Consider the following 18,815-nt stretch of genomic DNA (forward strand, 5'->3'; position numbering starts at 1 on the left):
CTCCTCTCGCGGAGCTGGGACTACAGGTGCAGGCCACCAAGTTTGGCTAATTTTTAAATTTTTTGTAGAGACAGGGGTCTCACTATGTTGCCCAGGCTGGTCTTAAACTCCTGGGCTCAAGTGATCCTTCTGTCTTTGCCTAAAGTGCTGGGATTACAGAAGTGAACCGCTGCACCTGTCCAGGAAAAGTTCTTAAAGGAAATTAAAAGGTACTACACTTCAGTGAACACATGAATGATACAAAAGTGAAATAGCCTTATTGCTGATATCAAGAAAGTGTTAGTGGTCTGGATAGAAGATCAAAGCAGCCACAACATTCCCTTAAACCAAAGCCTAATCCGGAGCAAGGCCCCAACTCTTTTTTTTCCTTTAAGAGACAGGGTCTTGCGTTGTTGCCCAGCCTGGAGTGCAGTGGCATGATCACGTCTTACTGCAGTCTCAAACTCCTGAGCTCAAGCAATCCTCCTGCTCTGCCTCCTAAGTAGCTGGGACTACATGTGCATGCCAACACTCACTATGTTGCCCACACTGGTCTCCAACCCTTGGCCTCAAGTGATCCTTCCATCTTGGCCTCCCAAAGTGCTGGGATTGTAGGTGTGAGCTACTGAGCCCAGCCTATTCTCTTCAATACTATAAAGACTGAGAGTGGTGAGGAGGCTAGCAGAGGTTGGTTCATAATGCTCAAGGAAAGAAGCCACCTCCATAACATAAAAATGCAAGGTGAAGCAGCAAGTGCTGATATAGAAGCTGCAGAAAGTTATCCAGAAGATCTAGCTAAGATCATTGATGAAGGTGGCTACACTAAATTACAGATTTTCAAAGCAAACAAAACAGCCTTCTATTGGAAGAAGATGCCACATAGAAGTTTCACAGCTAGAGAGAAGTCAAGGCCTCTACAGAGCTTCAAAGGACAGACTAACTCTTTTTATTAGGAGATAATGCACCTGGTGATTTTAAGTTGAAACCAATCCTCATTTACCATTCTGAAAATCCTAGGGCCTTAGGAATTATGCTAAATGTATTCTGCTGTGTTCTATAAATAAAACAACAAAACCTGCATGACAGCACATATGTTTGCAGCATGGGTTACAGAATATTTTAAGCTCACTGTTAAGATCTACTCCTCAGAAATAAAGATTCCTTTCAAAATATTACTGCTCATTGACAATGCACCTGGTCACCTACAAACTCTGGAGATGTACAGGGAGATTAATGTTTTCATGCCTGCTAACACAACATCCATTCTGTAGCCCATGGATCAAGGAGTAATTTTGACTTGCAAGTCTTACTTTTTTTTTTTTTTTGAGACTGAGTCTTGCTCTGTTGCCCAGGCTGGAGTGCAGTGGCGCGATCTCGGCTCACTGCAACCTCCGCCTCCCAGGTTCATGCCATTCTCCTGCCTCAGCCTCCCGAGCAGCTGGGACTACAGGTGCCCACCACCACGCCCAGCTACTTTTTTGTATTTTTGGTAGAGACGGGGTTTCATCGTGTTAGCCAGGATGGTCTCAATCTCCTGACCTCGTGATCCACCCGCCTCGGCCTCCCAAAGTGCTGGGATTACAGGTGTCAGCCACTGCACCTGGCCAAGTCTTACTCTTTAAGAAATACATTTCGAACCCCGTCTCTACAAAAAATAACAAAAACGAGCTGGATGTGGTGGTGTGTGCTGGTAGTCCCAGCTACTTGGGAGGCTGAAGTGGGAGGATCACTTGAGTCCAGGGGGAGGCAGAGGTTTCAGTGAGCTGAGCGCACCACCGCGCCTGAGCGACAGAGCAAGACCCTATCTCAAGGAAAAAAAAAAAGAAAAAAAAAACATTTCGTAAGACTGCAGCTGCCATAGTGATTCCTCTGATAGCTGTAGACAAAGTCAACTGAAAACCTTCTGGAAAGGATTCACCATTCCAGATGCCATTAAGAACATTCATGGCTAGGCACAGTGGCTTATGCCTATAATCCCAGCATTTTGGGAGGCTGAAGTGGGAGGATCGCTTGAGCCCAGGAGTTTGAGAACAGCTTGTGCAACAGGACGAAACCCCATCTCTACAGAAAACACAAAAATTAGCCAGGTGTAGTGGTGGGCATCTGTAGTCTCAGCTACTCAGGAGGCTGAGGTGGAGGACTGCTTGAGCTAGGAGAGGTCCAGGCTGCAGTGAGCTGAGATCATGCCACTGCACTCCAGCTTGGGTGACAGAGTAAGACCCTGTCTCAAAAAAACAAAACAAAACAAAATTTTTTTTTTTTTTTTTCCAGACAGAGTCTCACCCTGTGGCTCAGGCTGGAGTGCAGTGGTGCGATCTCAGCTCACTGCAACCTCCGCCTCCCAGGTTAAAGCGATTCTCCTGCCTCAGCCTCCTGAGTAGCTGGGACTACAGGCGCCTGCCACCACACCTGGCTAATTTTTGTATTTTTAGTAGAGACGAGGTTTCACCATGTTGGCTAGGCTGGTCTTGAACTCCTGACCTCAGGTGATCCACTGCCTCGGCCTCCCAAAGTGCTGAGATTACGGGCATGAGCCACTGTGCCCAGACTAAAAACAACATAATTTTTATATGCACTGAGAAACCAAGAAAATTGACTCGCCTTATGCAATGTTCACTTTATTACAGTGGTCTGGAAATGAACTCACAATATCTCCTAGGTATGCCTGTACAACAAACATTTTACATTATTTCAATAACATAAAATTGTATTGTAAATGCATCTCTTACTGAGAATGGATGGTCTGTGGGGCTTTGATCTAATGAAGCTGTAAGGATACTAACAATTTGAATTTCTCTCTTAATTTGGTGCCCTGGAAGTAACACAGGTTCTGGGTGAGATGGGTAGCACCTTAGGTAACTTTATCACTTGGCAGACGGGGAATGAAAAGCGTGGATGGGAAAGGAGATCTGGCACAGGAGTTTCACACTAGGTAGATCAATTTGAGGAATGAGAACACAGAAGCCAAGGATCTGAACATTTATTTATTATTTATTTTTGAGACACGGTCTCACTCTGTCACCTAGGCTGGAGTACATTGGCACAATCACGGCTCACCGCAGCCTTGACCTCCTGGCCTTAGGTGATCCTCCCACCTCAGCCTCCTGAGTAGCTAGGACTACAGGCATGCGTCACCACATCTGGCTTTTTTTTTTTTTTGAGACAGAGTTTTGCTCTCGTTGCCCAAGCTGGAGTATAATGGCATGATCTTGGCTCACTGCACTCGGCTCACCTCTGCTCCCAAGTTCAAGCGATTCTCCTGCCTCAGCCTCTCGAGTAGCTGAGATTACAGGCACCCGCCACCATATCCGGCTAGTTTTTTTGTATTTTTAGTAGAGATTGGGTTCCACCATGTTGGCCAGGCTGGTCTCAAACACCTGACTTCAGGTGATCCACCTATCTCGGCCTCCCAAAATGCCGGGATTACAGGTGTGAACCACCGTGCCCGGCCTACTTTTTGTATTTTTTGTAGAGATGGGGTTTTGCCATGTTGCCCAGGCTGATCTCAAACTCCTGGGCTCAAGCGATCCATCAGCTTTGGCTTCCCAAAGTGCTAGGATTACAGGCATGAGCCACCACACCTAGCTTGTTTATTCTTTTAAAACTGCCTATTTTGCCATGAAATAGGTACCCTTGCTGTGAAAGCCTGTGAACACCCCTGGATGTGTGTACCTTCGTTTAAAAACTGCCTTAGAGGGCATGAAATGTCATCAGGGAAGATCTATTCAGAGCTGGGTGTGAGCTCTAGCCCTCTCCCTGACCATCGGTTTGCTCTGGGGTATGAGGTTCTGAGTGTGAGGTGCCCACTGGGGCCTGGCGTCAGGGCCGACTTGCTTCTCTTAGGCTCTGCGTTCAGGGGCTACCTCTTCCAAAGACTACACAGCTGCAGGCCCAGCCTCAGAGCAGAGGTGATATGGGTATTACCAGGCTCTAATGGAAAGTGTGCTCTCTCGATATCTACTTGCAGGGAAGCTTCTGAAATTGGTGAGGGAGCACCTATTGCAAGGCTCAGTGAACAAATGGTTTTGGTATTTCCCTTTTTCATGGGGCACCAGAAGGGTATTTTCTCCTACACAGGATCGCATCTGAAGACTTTGTTGAACTGTGTTTTCCTGAAGTGAGGAGATGAAAGACCTCAGATAGGAAAAACAGAGAGTGAGAGAGAGAGACAGACACTGAGCCAGGTTCCCACACAGTTTATTGAGGGAGCCAAAGCCAGTGAGAGGACGAAGGAGTCCTACTTCAACCTACTTCCTTAAAGCTGTGTGCCTCCAGCATGAAGGGACCTTCCCAGAGGGCAGGGCCTGCCCTATAAGGGGCCACATGAAGCCTTGTGGAGACTCCTGCCTCTCATACCACAGCCTGTCCTACCCTAAAGACCCAGACATGACAGCAGACATAATCCCCACCCCAGGAGGGTGCTGAGGAAACACCCTTACCCATGCCCCTCCCCTAGAGACCTCAGGAAGAAAGGCCAGGACACCTGTCCTGTGATTGGCCAGTTGAATCCTCAACGTGAAGACCTGGCAGGCCTGGCTGACAGGTCTGTTCAGATGTGGCCTCAGGCATCTACTCTAGGACCCAACCCCTAACATTCAAACATGATTAAAAACACCCAGGACACTTCTCTTGCTGGCAGAGGTCACACCCCAGATAATGGCAGTCCTGCCAAACTCTGGCCAGAGATAGGGACCCAAGCTGACTGGGTGTGAGCACGTAAGGAGACCACTCTGCCCCATGGGGAGAATCTTCCAGGGCTCAGCTGAGGCTCAGAGCCCAGGCTTATGTTTCTCCCCATCAAATGCCAGTGATTCCTCCAAACATTCCCCACAAGGGAGAAAGGGAGGAGGAGGCAGAGAGCTTATCAAGAGGTTCACCCTATATGGGGCTGGAGGTTGGATCTACTGGGGTGAGGAAAAGGGTGTAGAGGATTGGGGCACTGGGGCAGGGGCGCTGGCACATTCCTCAGATTCTGGCATGTCATCCTGGAAGTACTCAGCCTGGCGGTACTGCCACAGACGCAGGTTCCCGTCCCACTGCAGGGCAGAGGGTGGCAAGCAGTCAGGATGTGCTGCCCCCACCCAAGTCCAAGCCCCAGACATGTGCCAGCACCCTCAACCCTTGCAACCTCACCGAACTGCTGACAATCTTCTCTTCAAAGGGGTGCCAACTGACGTCACGCACACAGGCCTTGTGGTTGGTCAGCTTCTTCACAATGTGGCCACTTAGAAGGTCGTACACTGTCCAGGACAGGCAAGAGTGGAGAGGGACCACCACAAGACCTCTAAACTATCCCTCACCTCCCCATGAGTAGCACCACCGACCTGCCTCTCAGGCATCTTCCCATGTTCCCATGGGAGCAAAGCCCACACCAGAAGACTGTGTTCTTTCTGCTTCTATCCCTGTTCCTTTCCATACCTTGGGTTGAGGATATGGTTTAGTGGTGTGGGTATGTCTGGCCCTTAGCTAAATTTCATAGGGGCTACAGTTAAGGAAATGCAGTGGCTTTAAAGATTTTAGTAAGATATGGAAGGCACCACAAAAGTGAACAATGAGCTGTCTGGGGGTGTGTGCACCTGCTGCACCTTATCTGGACAGGGTGCATCTTTCTTTTGTCATGGGACTGTGAGTGTGTCTCTAGGGACAGCACTGCCTTAGGCTCCTTGTATCTGCAGCTGTGCTTCTGGTTTTTTTTTTTTTTTTGAGACGGAGTCTCGCTCTTGTTGGCCAGGCTAGAGTGCCGTGGCGCGATCTTGGCTCACTGCAACCTCTGCCTCCCGGGTTCAAGCGATTCTCCTGCCTCAGCCTCCCGGGCTCAAGCGATTCTCCTGCCTCAGCCTCCCAAGTAGCTTGTGATTACCAGCGCCTGCCACCATGCCTGGCTAATTTTTGTATTTTTAATAGAGATGGGGCTTCATCTTGTTGGCCAGGCTGGTCTCAAACCCCTGACCTCAGGTGATCTGCCCGCCTCGGCCTCCCACGGTGCTGGGATTACAGGTGTGAGCCACCTTTTTTTTTTTTTGAGACAATTTCTCACTCTGTCACCCAGGCTGAAGTGCGGTGGCACAATCATGGCTCACTGCAGTCTCGACCTACCGGGCTCAGGTGATTCTCCCACACTAGCCTCCCAAGTAGCTGGGACTACAGGCCTGTGCCACCACGTCCAGCCATTTTTTTGTAGAGACAAGGTTTCTCCATGTTGCCCTGGCTGGTCTCAAACTCCTGGGCTCAAGTGATCTGCCCTCATTGGCCTCCCAAAGCACTGGGGTTACAGGCATGAGCCACTGCACCCAGCTTATTTCTTTCTGTGCTTTTCTGCTTCAGCGACTGCATGTCCCTTTACTACTTGCTAACATCTTCCTGTGTCATTTTGTCTCTGTTCCCTCCTACCTTTCATCTGCAACCTCTTTCTTGACTGGCTGAAAAACAGAACCAACTATATTTTTGGCAATCTATTATATTTACTGTCTAGAATTCTATGTTCCTTTTCTTAATTTAAAACACTGAAAAATAGAATGGTTTCTATTTCTCTGTTTAAGCCTCCAAGCTAAGTTTGATTTTACCTATAGCTGTCACTGGGCTTTTTAAGGTGGTCACTGGTCGTTATAGGTGGAATGGCAAGGAGTCATTCCTGCCCTTCCTGAGGCCCCCTGTTCTGACACAATCCTTACCAACCACTTTGCCAGTGGAGCAGCCACTGTAGATGAACTGCTGGCCGGTGCTATGAATGGGGGAGAACCGGCAGCGGATGAGGGTGTGCAGCACTCCGTGGCCCCGGTAGGTCATCAAGGAGCTGTCCCCTGGGAGCTTCAGCTTCCGCCAGGCTGGGTAGGGATGCAGAGTAAACCCTAGGTTAGGAAATCTGCTTTGGGATTGTTTCGTACCACCAGTCCTGAGCAAGGTTCGATGCCCAGAGACAAATGCCTTTCCAATCTTCAAGTGGTGGCTCTTTCTCCACCTAATAGTCAGAGGACAGTCTCCAATATGGCCCTGCTGGTTAATCATTACACTCAAATACTTTTGTATTGGTTGATTCTGAGTGACCCCCACCCAGGACCCAATCCTAGGAACCTCTGGCCATTCCACCCATGATTTAGCAAATAAAGAGTTAATGCCTGGCAAAGAGGGCTGAGGGGGAGGTCCTCCAGGGCTCCCAGGCTACAGACAAATCCACTGTGCCTGTACTTCCAGTCTCACCTTTTTTGGGCACTTGCTGCCACCGATAGTCCCAGTTTTGCTGTGTGGCAGCCTGGCGTGAAGCTTCCATGCCTTCCCGGCTGGAAAAGCGTCGGATATCCCAGAGTTTGATGGTCTGGTCTTTAGAGTTGGAGATCAGATACCGGGCATCACCCTATGAATCCAAAGGTGGATAGTGAAGCATCAGAGCTTGCAAATGTCGGCGCCTGTCAGTCTAGTTCCCGTTCTCTAGTTGAGCAGAACTCTGGCCTCTGGCTTTACTTGCCTCTCTTCATCCAGGTGAACTCATTTCCAGCGTTCTGCCTCAGATCCTACCACCTGGCTAGGTTTTCCTTTCCTTGCCCAGGCTACTGGCTGGCTTTCCTATTCTAGCCTGAATCAGATTGTCTTCCATTTTTCCTTTTTTAATTTTTAATTAATTTTTTTTTTTTTGAGATGGAGTCTTGCTGTCACCCAGGCTGGAGTGTAGTGGGGTGATCTCAGCTCACTGCAAGCTCCGCCTCCCGGGTTCACGCCATTCTCCTGCCTCAGCCTCTTGAGTAGATGGGACTACAGGCGACTGCCACCACACCCAGCTAATTTTTTTGTATGTTTAGTAGAGACGGGGTTTCACCATGTTAGCCAGGATGGTCTCGATCTCCTGACCTCGTGATCTGCCCGCCTCAGCCTCCCAAAGTGCTGGGATTACAGGCGTGAGCACGGCATCTGGCCTTAGTTTTTTGTTGTTGTTGTTGTTTTTTTTAAATAAATAGAGATGAGGTCTCGCTAGGTTTCACAGGCTGGTCTGGAACTCCTGAGCTCAAGTGATCCTCCCACCTCAGCCTCCCAAAGTGCTAGGATTACAGGTGTGAGCCGCCATACCTGACCGGTCTTCCATTTTTCTTGTATGGAAAGCCCTGCCCTGCTCCTTGAGGACTGGTGAGTACAGATGGAATTCATGTTCCCTGGCTTGAGCCCCTTCCCTACAACTCTTACAAACCTTGGTTAATAAGGAGCTTGTCAAATTCCCACACCAGTCCGCTTTCATGCCTTCCTGGGCAACTAGAACCTTAGCGGCCTGGCTGTACAGTCCTGACTTCTGGCCCACCTTGCTGTCAATGAAGGTGATGCCATCCTGGTGTCCAGCCAGTGCACCCACAGGCTTGGGGTCATCCTCGCGCATGGTGCGTCGATCCCACACTTTGCAGATGGCATCGTCTCCCCCAGAGAACAGGATTTGGGAGCTTATATCAGCAAAGGCCACTGCATTCACATCATCCTCATGGGACTCAATCTAGGCAAAAAGGAGGCCAGGATATAAGACCTCTTTCTAGGTCTTATAAAAAGCCAAAAACCAGGAGGCAGAGGCTCTATCTCAGGAGCCATACCTGAAGGGTGCGCCGGTTCTGTTCTCGGTCAAAGACATACAGGCAGCCGTCATTGGCCCTGAAAGGGAAGGGATAAAGGAGGGTCCTGGAGCCATGATCGAGAGGACCAATGTGGTATATGCTCTAGGGAGTTCCACTGAGAAATCCTGCTCTGGGTCAAGCCCTTTGCTCTTTTTATACAGGAAGTGGGGGAAGAGTTAGCTGTGTTTCAAGGAGGCTTGACACCTCCCATCTCGTGCTGGGGAAATGGAGAGCAAGGGGTGAAGCAACTTGTAAATCCTGACCTTGGAGAAGGTCTGGTTGTTCTCTGCAGCTGCCAGTGCCATCTGTGTAACAGCAGAGCTCATCTCTGGCAGAACCCCCATCTTGTTATTGAGGGAAACATACCCCACAAGCACTTACCCTCCTAGTACTTCTCGTCCATCTGAGGAGACAGCAATGGAGAAGACAGCAAAGCGACGCTCATCTGGCCTAAAAGCAAAGAAGGAGCTGGGTTAAGTGGACTTCCCTTCAGCTTTTGTTAATCTACATAGAATCTGACAACGGTTGTAAGGCACATCCCCAGGGGAAAAAAGAAGTCTGGCTAACATGCACCATAATGCAGATGCTCAGTGAGAACCCAGAAATCATCCTGCAGCCATCTATTTTACCCAGTCCTCTGGCTGACAAGATGGTGCTTCCCTCCCAGGAATGCACACAGACCCACCAGTATACTTTTTCCCCTAAGCAGAACTTCCAACTCAAGAGGTTTGCTCCCGAAGAGCTTCCCTTGAGAAGTTTCTGATGAGTCTGACCAGAAAGGGAAGCCAGTACCTGAGATCCAGGGCAGTGTGTGTATCTCCCTCACCATAGATATTGCAGATATGAACTAAGAGAAGCAAGAAAAACAAGAATCTTTCAGGGATGGGGGAAGAAGAGTGGAAGTGAAGCTAGGGAAGAGATCAAACAGGGGACAAGGGTACTGGAGCACTTTGGGAGTGATTTTCCCAGGACAAAGTGAGGGATCCTGGCTCAGAGGGGACAGGCACATGGAAACCTCAGGTCCCACGCTGGAGAGTCAGTGGAAGCCTGGTGCATACTTACTGTAATCAGACCAGCTAGAGTAGAGGAAGTGGTTCCCATCAGGGGTGAAGGCCACATCCAAGACGCTCCAGCCTACATCGCGGGCCTTGATGCTCTTGAATTTACGGAAACGGCCATACCGGCAGTCATACAGTCGGATTGTCTGGTCTGTGTAAGTAAAGATCAGGCAGAATTATGGGACAGTTTCCTTGTAACTTTCCTAGATTAGACATCTCCCCCTCAGTGTACCTGTGGAGTCTTCCCTTTATCATGGGAAACATGGTCTGGCTAAGCATCCTTAAGCCAGGTCTGAGCTCCCCGTCTGTGGCTTTCTAGCCTCAGTCAGGGGGAATGTCCCATGTTCCAGGAAAAGATAGTTTATAGGACCAGGGTCTGGTACCTTGGCAAGCAGACATGAATATTTGACCATCTTTGCTGTAGATGCCACAGAAAGCCTTCTGAGAGTAGCTATCAGTGAAGCCCAGATCATTGGGCAAGAAGCTAGGGAAGGAGAGAGAAAGTGAGGGTGAGGGGTGCTCAGGATAAGGAGTGTCCCAATTAGCAGAATCCTAACAGAGCTGGAATATCAGAACAGTCATTCTTCCCTTTTGGCTATGAGTGCAATCCCGTCTTTCAACCATTCCACCATCCTCTAAATTTCTACAATTTTCTACACTTTTCTACTTTGTTTACTCTCAAAGTTTCAACCCCATTTAATCTAACCTTTAATATCTCTGAGGCTCCTTTAACACCTACCCCTTCAAAGTTTAGGAGATAAGACCTATCTGGCCCTTAGAGTCTCTTCACCGAGCCCCATACTCACTGAGATATCACTCGAGACTGTTCTCCAAGGGAGAAGCTTCCCCGATGGCAGAGGCCCCGTTCTCTCTAAATGGAAGGGATTGGGGAATATTGCTAGCAGAAATAGAGGGCCACTTCAGCCATATCAAGCCCCCTCCTCCAAAGATATTGCTCTTGTTATAGAAATGGACACACACATCATAGTCTGTCCCACAGAACTCCGATGGAGGCTGGTTAACTCTCCAGCCCCAGCGCTTGAGGCTTCTTCCTTGGAAAGCTGACTTCCTTTTTCTCTGGGGCTGGCAGAGCTTCTGGCTGCTTTGGCAGGCCTGCTGCCAGGCTGGGAGGTGGAGAGGCCTACCTGGTGCAACATTCGAGGAAAGCTGTGCTTCTGGGCGGCCCGCCTAAGCCCCAGCTGCCCTGTGGCCAGTTCCACTTGTGTCTTGATCTCATTGAATTCCAGCTCCCGGGTGTCAGGGGTAGCATCCACTGTGAGTACCAAGGAGAAGTTTCATCCTAGGTCTTCCAGCCTCAGAGGACAGTTAGCAGAACTGTACCCAAGCCCACCCCTGTGGCTGAATATACTGGGGCTGTAAGGACTCCTTATTCCTTAAATTATCATACCTTCTTTCAATGTAACCTATCATTCAAAATTTCACTAAAAGGTTTTCTAGTAAACGTCTTCCAAAATTAGGGGCTTTTCCTCTTACCAGGTGGGTTGTATCGATCCCCAAGACGACCATCCCAAGCTCTGTCATTCTCTTCCTCTGAGTCCAAGAGGGCCTGAATGAATTGTAAATTTGCTGCACCTCCTCCCTGCACCAACCTCACTTGGCCTCTGTGGAGAGACCCCCATTATAAAGGAGGGGACTTCTTCCCCCAAACCAACCAAATTCAGAGTCAACGGCTATCTAGCTCTTAGACCACTTGGTACTCATTTTGAGGTTTGAGGCTGACTAGACCTTGGCTGTTATTTTTGGTCTCCTATAAAACACAGTAGGAAAGTGAGTTTTACTCTTACAGCAAGAGCAAGACCAACATGCTGTGGACGTGACCTACTAAGTTGACCTCCCAGCGAGCTAAACATTCTAACATCATTTCCTTAGAACAAGAGCAAGACCAATACGCTGTGGACATGACCTACTAAGTTGACCTCCCAACGAGCTAAACATCCTCACAGCATTTCCTTCTGAGCCTCTGCCTGAGAAGTCCACCACAGAAGACAATATTCTAAGCTGGGTGCGGTGGTGTGTGCAACTGTAGTCTTAGCTACCTGGGAGGCAAGGATTGCTTGAGCCCAGGAGTTGCAGGCTGTGGTGTGCACTTGATCACACCTGTGAATAGCCCGTTCTCCAGACTGGGAAACACAGTGAGCCCTGTCTATGTCTACTAAAAACAACACAAAACACAAACAAAAAAGAATACAATATTCTGAAGGGACTCCCAAACCCATCTTCTCCTCAAAGAGCCATAAGCAAAGAAAGAAAGCCAGCTGCACTCTTTTCCAGTCAATTCCAGGTGGTCTCTCCCTTCAAGGCATTCTTTCCTCAAGAACAGGTTAGAGTCAGGGCAAATTAAACTTGTTTTTCAAGTAAATCGAAGTGGCCTCATATCATGTGTCAACTGCCTTACTAAAAAGTTCAACACTCCCTTCCCATCTCTTCACCCCTTACATCACTCCTTTCCCACGAGGACCCCCCCTTTTTTTTTCAAGCTTACTTGGAAAATAGACTTTATTTGTGTAGTCACAGAGACAGGCTCCCTTGAATAGCCCCTCAAACACATGAGCAGATCCTCTTGGTGACCCTCCCTAGGTAACAGCCACTCTTACTGGGTATGGAGCTGAGTGCCATGGGTGCCCAGCAGGGAAAGGCTGTTCAGCTCAAACAGAACAGCTGTCCTGAGCGAATCCCATTTCCTAACCTCTGTAATTTTCCTGCCTGGAGTTGGGATCAAGGCACTGTGGTAGCACCTGCTGGGGGTCACACCAGAGGGTAAGTTACCTGCGGAGGAGATAGGCCAGTACCTGGGCCAGATCCACATCTTCATCCTCTTCTTCCTCTTCCTCACTCCGACGCAGGCCAGCCCCTCTTCGGGGCAAGCCCTCGGAGGGGTCTCCGGACCCGGATCCTGCACTGCTGCTGTTCCGCGATCCCATCTTCTGGTCACAGCATCCTTAGGTCCTGTGCGGGGGCTCCTCCTGTCACCTCCTTGGGTTTGGTGAAAGCAAAGCGTGCTCTAGAAATACTAGGGTCTCCTGAGACGGGGTAGTAGCTATCTCTAGGAGGGTGACCCTTCCTCGGGGCTGAGATCCCTTTTCTTTAGCCTATGCCAACTACCAAGGCGTCGGGAACACAAACCTTCTCCAATCCTGTGAAGCAAAGAAAGCAAGAGTGAACCGTAGTGCGCTACCCTAGCTCACCAACTGAAGAAAGATTTGTTTTCTACACCAAACTCACCTATCGAAGTCCCCGGACTGGGGAGCGGGTGGGGTGTTGGGCGGTGTTGGATTTCCAGGTAACCTCTCTGACCGACCAATCGAAATCCCTCGCGGAAGAAAGCGCTTCACTACCTTATCTCATCTAACCAATTAGAAGCCTTAGGACTCAAAGACCCTCGACGCCCCCACCTTATCGACCAATCACAGCGCCCCCTTACAAAGGCCGGCAGCAGTGACAGCCAATGAAAATAGAATTTGGCCTAACACCCCTCCTTCCTTGCCTCACGCCCACGTGGTGCGCCGGGGGTGTGTACGCCATGAGGGGGAGGAAGCCGAGAAGCACCTCCCACTGAAGCCGGCGGTTACCGCCCCACGCGAGACCACCCACCAGCCAGGAGCGGTCGCAGGACCCGCAGCGGCGCGAGGCCTTGTTTACACCGACTGCGGCCACTGCGTTAGCCAACCGCTCCTCCGTCACGCGCTTCGCTCGTCACGCATCTCGCGGCTTCCTGGCCGGCGGGCTGCAAACGTCACACGACGGCCCCGCCCCCTTGGCCAGCCAACTGGACAGCGGAGCACGATGATTGATAGGTAGGCGGGAGAATGCGCGAGGTGCCTGAGGGGAGGAGAAAGTGCACACCCAAGGAGGGCTGTTAGCTCTTGTTGGGGAGAAGTAAGTGGGAACTGGCAGCTTCCTGGATCAGAGACAGCCGAACTAGACGTAACGGCTGAGAGGCGGGGCTTAAAAAAGAAACGTTTGGTGCTTCGCTACCGAGAGGTATTTTAGCAAGGGATATAATTTACTGTCTGTCCCTAAAGATCATTTGGCATCGCACTTTTCAGACAGTGCCCAAGGGCCTCCTCTTTCTCCCCACTGCTTCCCCTGTCCAGCTGGAGCCGTTCTTCTGTCGCTGGCCGCAGCTCCAGTCGGTTCTGCCCTAAGGGGCGCCCGGCGTCCCAGTAGACCTCCACACCGTCCTTCCGGGCTTAGCTTTTGGAAGCCTTGCTCTTGGGACGGTCCCCCTTTAGACCTCCCTTTATCCGGTCTGGCAATTTTTTAAGACAATCCCTGGTTTTCCGCCGCGGTCTTTGCAGACGTTCCCTAATACACGCGTCTTTCTCTCAAAGCTTTTCCGGTTCCGCTGTCCCCTTAGACGCTCCCTTGGCCCTCCGGGATTTGCAGACCTTCCCTAGTCCCTCTGTCCTCGTGGTGCCTCTCCGCCCCCGGCCGCGGGTCCAGGGTGCGCGCTCGCCGCCTCCTGCCCCCTCCTGCACCCTCCTGCGGGTTTATGAGTAACAAGCCTGAGTCCAAGGCCGGGACTTGCCACATCTCTGATCCTCGCTCTGGCTGGGTGGGGACGTGTGGGTTGAATGACCTTGCTGTCTCGGGCTCAGAGGCTCAGGGTCCGAGCTGAACTTCAGTCCCTGCAGCCTGCACTTCCTTGGGAAAGCTGCGAGCTTCCCTCCGCCCGCTCCTGAGGGCAGGGATGGGAGCGAGGGCTCATGGCCTTCTTGGGCTCTCCTGGGGCCTCTCCCAGTGAGGGCGAGGGTTTGACCAGCTTTCGGGCGACGTCTCCTAGTCTCTAGATCCGGAGACCTGAGCTTGTCACCAGGGCTAGCTTTGATGGCCTCTGCGCTTAGAAGGGTCCTGAATGCTTGGTTTAATGTTCTAGTGTTAACGGTCTTGAAATTATTAGTAATTTTAAAGCAAGTGCCTGGTATTTTCATCTTGCACTCGGCTCCACTGATTATGTAGGCGGTCTGCTGGGCGCCCATCCTCTATTGCCAGATTACTTACTATCTGTGCTTTAACGTTTATTGAGACTTTAGGATTCCGTGGTTTCTGGGTTATCCAGCCTGGAAAATCGGGATCTTTATTTATTGATTGATTTTACCTGCGTTCTCTCAGAATGTGACGGAATCATTTTTTTAAAAAATTGGCCGGGCGCGGTGGCTCACGCCTGTAATCCCAGCACTTTGGGAGGCCAAGGCGGGTGGATCACCTGAGGTCAGAGTTCGAGACCAGCCTGGCCAACACAGTGAAACCCCGTCACTAAAAAAAAAAAAGCCGAGTGTGGTGGCATGCGCCTGTAATCCCAGCCACTCGAGAGGCTGAGGCAAGAGAATCGCTTGAACCCGGGAGGCGGAGGTTGCATTGAGCCGAGATCACGCCACTGCACTCCAGCCTGGGCTACAAGAGCGAAACTCCGTCACACACACACACAAAAAACAATCAAGCAACCAAACAAAAAAACACCTATGCCTCTTCCGGTAGTTGATCTGCTGAAGAATCCTCCTCTAACAGCATTTAGTGCTGAACCCACAAGTGAGCTGGGCACGGTGGCTTACGACTGTAATTCCAGCACTGTGGGAGGCCGAGGAGGAGGATCATTTGTGGCCAGGAGTTCAAGGCCAGCCTGGGCAACATAGTGAGACCCAGTCTACAAAAAGAAAAAAAAAATAGCCGGCCATCGTGGCGCGTGCCTATGGTCCCAGCTTACTTGGGAAGGATGAAGGAGGGAATCTTGAGCCCATGAGGTGGAGGCTGCAGTGAGCCATGATTGCTCCACTGTACTCCAGCCTGGGGATAGAGCTAAAGCCTGTCTCTAAAAAAAGAAAATCAACAAATGGCTCACTATTGTTCATTGTTTCAAATACAAACTTCCAAACCTGGTTGTCTATTTTTAGTAACCTCATTTTTTCATATTTCTGCCAAGCAAATATGCCAATAAATAGCTTGTTTATTTTTACCTCTGCACCTTCCCAGGAGAATTTCTTATTAGAGGGAAGCTGTCTACAAAACTCCCTTCCTCACAGCCTTGCACTTTGACCCAGTAATACTGCTTCCAGAAATCTAGGCCGGACATGCATAAAAATTTATGTTCTACATAGCAATTATTGATAAAAGTGGAACACTGGAAACAAAGATCTAAATATCTTGCAATATGGGATTGGTTAAATAAATTATGGTCCATGTAGTATAGACACAGAAATACCAGGTAGCTATTAAAATGGTGTTGTAGTCTTCAATTTTTTTTTAAGGTACCTATTCCTGGTATAGGTTTGTAGCCTTCTATTTTTATACCATGGGAAATTGTGCAAACTACATTGTCAAGTTAAAAAAAAAAAGATAATCATTTCTTCTGGTGACATGTAATAGATGCAAAAACGATGTGGTTTCATTTTTTCATTAGAAAGTATAATAGGCGTGGTAGCTCACACCTGTAATCCCAGTACTTTGAGAGGCTGAGGTGGGCAGCTCGCTTGACCACAGGAATTTGAGATCAGCCTGGGCAACGTGACGAAACCCCATCTCTACAAAAAATACAAAAACAAAATTGAGCTGGGCCTGTAGTCTTGGCTACCCAGGATGCTGAGGTGGAAGGATCACCTGAGTCTGGTCAAGGCTGCAGTGAGCCATGATTGCGCCACTGCACTTCATCCAGCCTGGGCGAGAATGAGACCCCGTCTCAAAGAAAAAAAAAAAAGTATAATAATACCCAGCTCATTACATCATTAAACAAAGTGGAGAAGGCTTGCATGAACTGGTGACAAAGGTGTAACTTCTGCAAAGGATTATGATGATAACAGCTATAGCACCTGAGGTCCAGAAAAACGAACAAAAAACTTCTGTTAAACTTATCTCCTTAACAATTCATTTTTTGATTCTCTTTTCTCTTCTTCGTCTTACAAATTGGTTTAAACCTGAATAAAATCTTTTAATTCAAGCTTTTGTAATATGGAACTTGTACATTATTGAGTAAAACATTTAAAAGTCATGGTAAATGTTAAAATAACTGAGGTTTTATGACGAAATTGAGTCCTCCTTCACATCACATGGGAAAGAATATAAGATTAATCACTGGGTTCATTGATTAATTTTTTTGCGTATAAAAGATTTTTTTTTTTTTTTTTGAGATGGAGTCTTGCTCTGTCGTCCAGGCTGGAGTGCAGTGGACCGATCTCGGCTCACTGCAAGCTCCGCCTCCCGGGTTCATGCTATTCTCCTGCCTCAGCCTCCCGAGTACCTGGGACTACAGGCGCCCGCCACCACGCCCGGCTAATTTTTTGTATTTTTCTTAGTAGAGACGGGGTTTCACCATGTTAGCCAGGATGGTCTCGATCTCCTGACCTCATGATCTGACCACCTAGGCCTCCCAAAGTGCTGGGATTACAGGTGTGAGCCACCACGCCTGGCAGCATGTAAAAGATTTTTAAGCCTATGAACTTGATTATCTCACTATGACCTGTAATGTTTTTCAAAATGTGTAAGAGCATTTATATCTTAGGGTATACAGTGTGTCTATTGAAATAAATAAAATGGCATATCTTTAAAAATAATTATGGTGAAGTCATTTTGATAGACTAAATTTTGCCTATGCTGTCTTGATTTTGAAATTTGGTACGTTGCGTGGTTACAGTTTGTGAAGCACTTTTCATTTGGGTAACCTCTACTCTCTCCAGTTGCACTTAAAGTCACTTAAAGCCACAGAGAGGTTTTTCTACCTTCAGCACCCATTTTAGGACAATTTCTGGTAATTGCTAAGTAAATGTCAGCTAGTTGACTTCCTGCCTGACCTATCTTGGCCTGTTTCCTGCTCATTAGCATCTCCACTAGAGGGCAGGCTGGGCTGGTGAGGAGAGAAGGAAAGGAGCGTTTTCATTCTCTAGCTAACCCTGTCCTCCTCTCCTCTACTGCAGCTCCCAGCTTGGTGACCACACAGAGCTCCTGGGACAGTTCCGTGTTTGGAAGTGACTGATGCTCATACATGTGTTTGAACATTGCCTTACAGTATTCTCTGTGTCGATGGAAATGGAGAGTGTGCTAATAATTTACCTAGGGACTTAAAATGTGTTGACTAGAAAGCCACTAAGTAACTATGGGGTGTTCTAATACTCTCATGTCTTGTGTCTGTAAGAATCAGATTTTTCTGCGTGTAGGGTAGGAGCTATAGATGTAATATAAGTAAATACCCTTTAGTGGCCCGGAGTAGTGGCTCACACCTGTAATCCTGGCACTTTGAGAGGCTGAGGCAGGTGGATTGCTTGAAACCAGGAGTTCAAGACCAGCCTGGGCAACATAGTGAGACCCCATCTCTGAAAAAAAAAAAATTAGCCAGGTGTGGTGGCTTACACCTGTAGCTACTCGGGAGGCTGAGGCAAGAGGATCATTTGAGCCCAGGAATTCGAGGCTACAGTGAGCTGTGATCACGCTACTGCATTACAGCCTGGGCAACAAAGCAAGACCATGTTTCAAGAAAACACCAGAAAACCCTTTAGCCCTGATTTTGAATAGAACATATCAGTATGAGTTCATGAGGTTTTATCTTCTGTCGCTATCCACCAAAAAGATCTAGAAACAATGACCAATCCAGTATCAATGAACACTCCTAGCATCCAGACTGTGGTCTTAAAATGCCATTTCCCCCTGAAAGAAGCCAGAGCTTCTTAGAGAAAAAGCTGGTTCCAGGTTTGGGGAAGGAAATGAACACGATGAGCATGGAGCAACTTATACCAGATAGCCGGGAAGCAAGGAGTATGTATCATGTCAAAAGGACTCAGCTCTTTTTGGCCCAGCTTCCATAGCCAAATGTGGGACAATTTGAACATTTAATAAGGTCAATTTAATAAACACTAAGTATGTTTAAATCCATGAGTTCATAATGTTTGTGTGTAACTAACTGGTTACCTTTTCGAAGGATAATAGGAAATCAAATCATTTTTTTGAAGATGGTAAATAAAGAATTAAGCAGTTATCCTGCTGTTTCTATATAAACAATACCATAGGGTAATGAAATAGAATGTCCATTTTATAAAATTATTGCAACTGTTATGACAACTCAAATATGGCTGTTTTGCAATCCCTAGTGAGTTAATGCATTTAGACACTGAACATCTGAGTCTGGATTCGTCAATGGGTAAATTGAAGGAAAAGAAAGGAATGGAGGGGGAATCTGTACACTGATAGA

The 18,815-nt window shown here is 48.5% G+C and overlaps 2 protein-coding genes across 17 annotated transcripts in view; one reads left to right on the top strand and one right to left on the bottom strand.

The window, feature by feature from the left end:
- Positions 1-4,160: 4,160 nt before the first annotated feature.
- Positions 4,161-16,312, bottom strand: DCAF11 (DDB1 and CUL4 associated factor 11). Of its 15 annotated transcripts, none has more exons than XM_055362317.2 (15): positions 13,235-16,312; positions 12,410-12,616; positions 11,117-11,244; positions 10,768-10,895; positions 10,429-10,493; positions 10,006-10,106; positions 9,627-9,773; positions 9,357-9,411; positions 8,946-9,014; positions 8,544-8,601; positions 8,264-8,449; positions 7,177-7,330; positions 6,651-6,803; positions 5,113-5,219; positions 4,161-5,015 (listed from the first exon to the last, which is right to left on the bottom strand). In XM_055362317.2, exons 2-15 carry the CDS (start codon positions 12,562-12,564, stop codon positions 4,881-4,883), a joined length of 1,641 nt encoding a protein of 546 aa, XP_055218292.1. In that variant the 5' UTR covers positions 12,565-12,616; positions 13,235-16,312; the 3' UTR covers positions 4,161-4,880. The 15 variants fall into 15 exon arrangements, with proteins under 15 accessions (XP_055218292.1, XP_063553826.1, XP_055218299.1 ...); XM_063697756.1 differs by having other exon boundaries at positions 11,117-11,189; positions 12,433-12,777; positions 12,866-16,312; XM_055362324.2 differs by having other exon boundaries at positions 12,433-12,777; positions 12,866-16,312.
- NRL (neural retina leucine zipper) overlaps positions 13,304-18,815 on the top strand; it is a 33,357-nt gene continuing 27,845 nt past the window's right edge. Inside the window, exon 1 of one of the 2 annotated variants that reach the window (XM_055362334.2) lies at positions 13,304-13,437. The gene's annotated coding sequence lies outside the window, so the exon portion shown is untranslated. The remainder of the gene's footprint in view (positions 13,438-18,815) is intronic. The other variant, XM_063697762.1, reaches the window with a different exon arrangement.

This window comes from Gorilla gorilla, chromosome 15 (genome assembly GCF_029281585.2).
Source record: "Gorilla gorilla gorilla isolate KB3781 chromosome 15, NHGRI_mGorGor1-v2.1_pri, whole genome shotgun sequence".
In the NCBI taxonomy this organism is placed as follows: Eukaryota; Metazoa; Chordata; class Mammalia; order Primates; family Hominidae; genus Gorilla; species Gorilla gorilla.

Excerpts from the sequence above, each read along its gene's own strand:
- DCAF11 (XM_055362317.2), bottom strand. The coding sequence starts at position 12,564 with ATGGGATCGCGGAACAGCAGCAGTGCAGGATCCGGGTCCGGAGACCCC. Across the intron at positions 9,015-9,356 it reads CACACTGCCCTGGATCTCAG|GCCAGATGAGCGTCGCTTTG; the intron begins GTACTGGCTTCC and ends CTTTGCTTTTAG. Across the intron at positions 5,220-6,650 it reads CTCCACTGGCAAAGTGGTTG|TGTACGACCTTCTAAGTGGC; the intron begins GTAAGGATTGTG and ends TGTCCTGGACAG.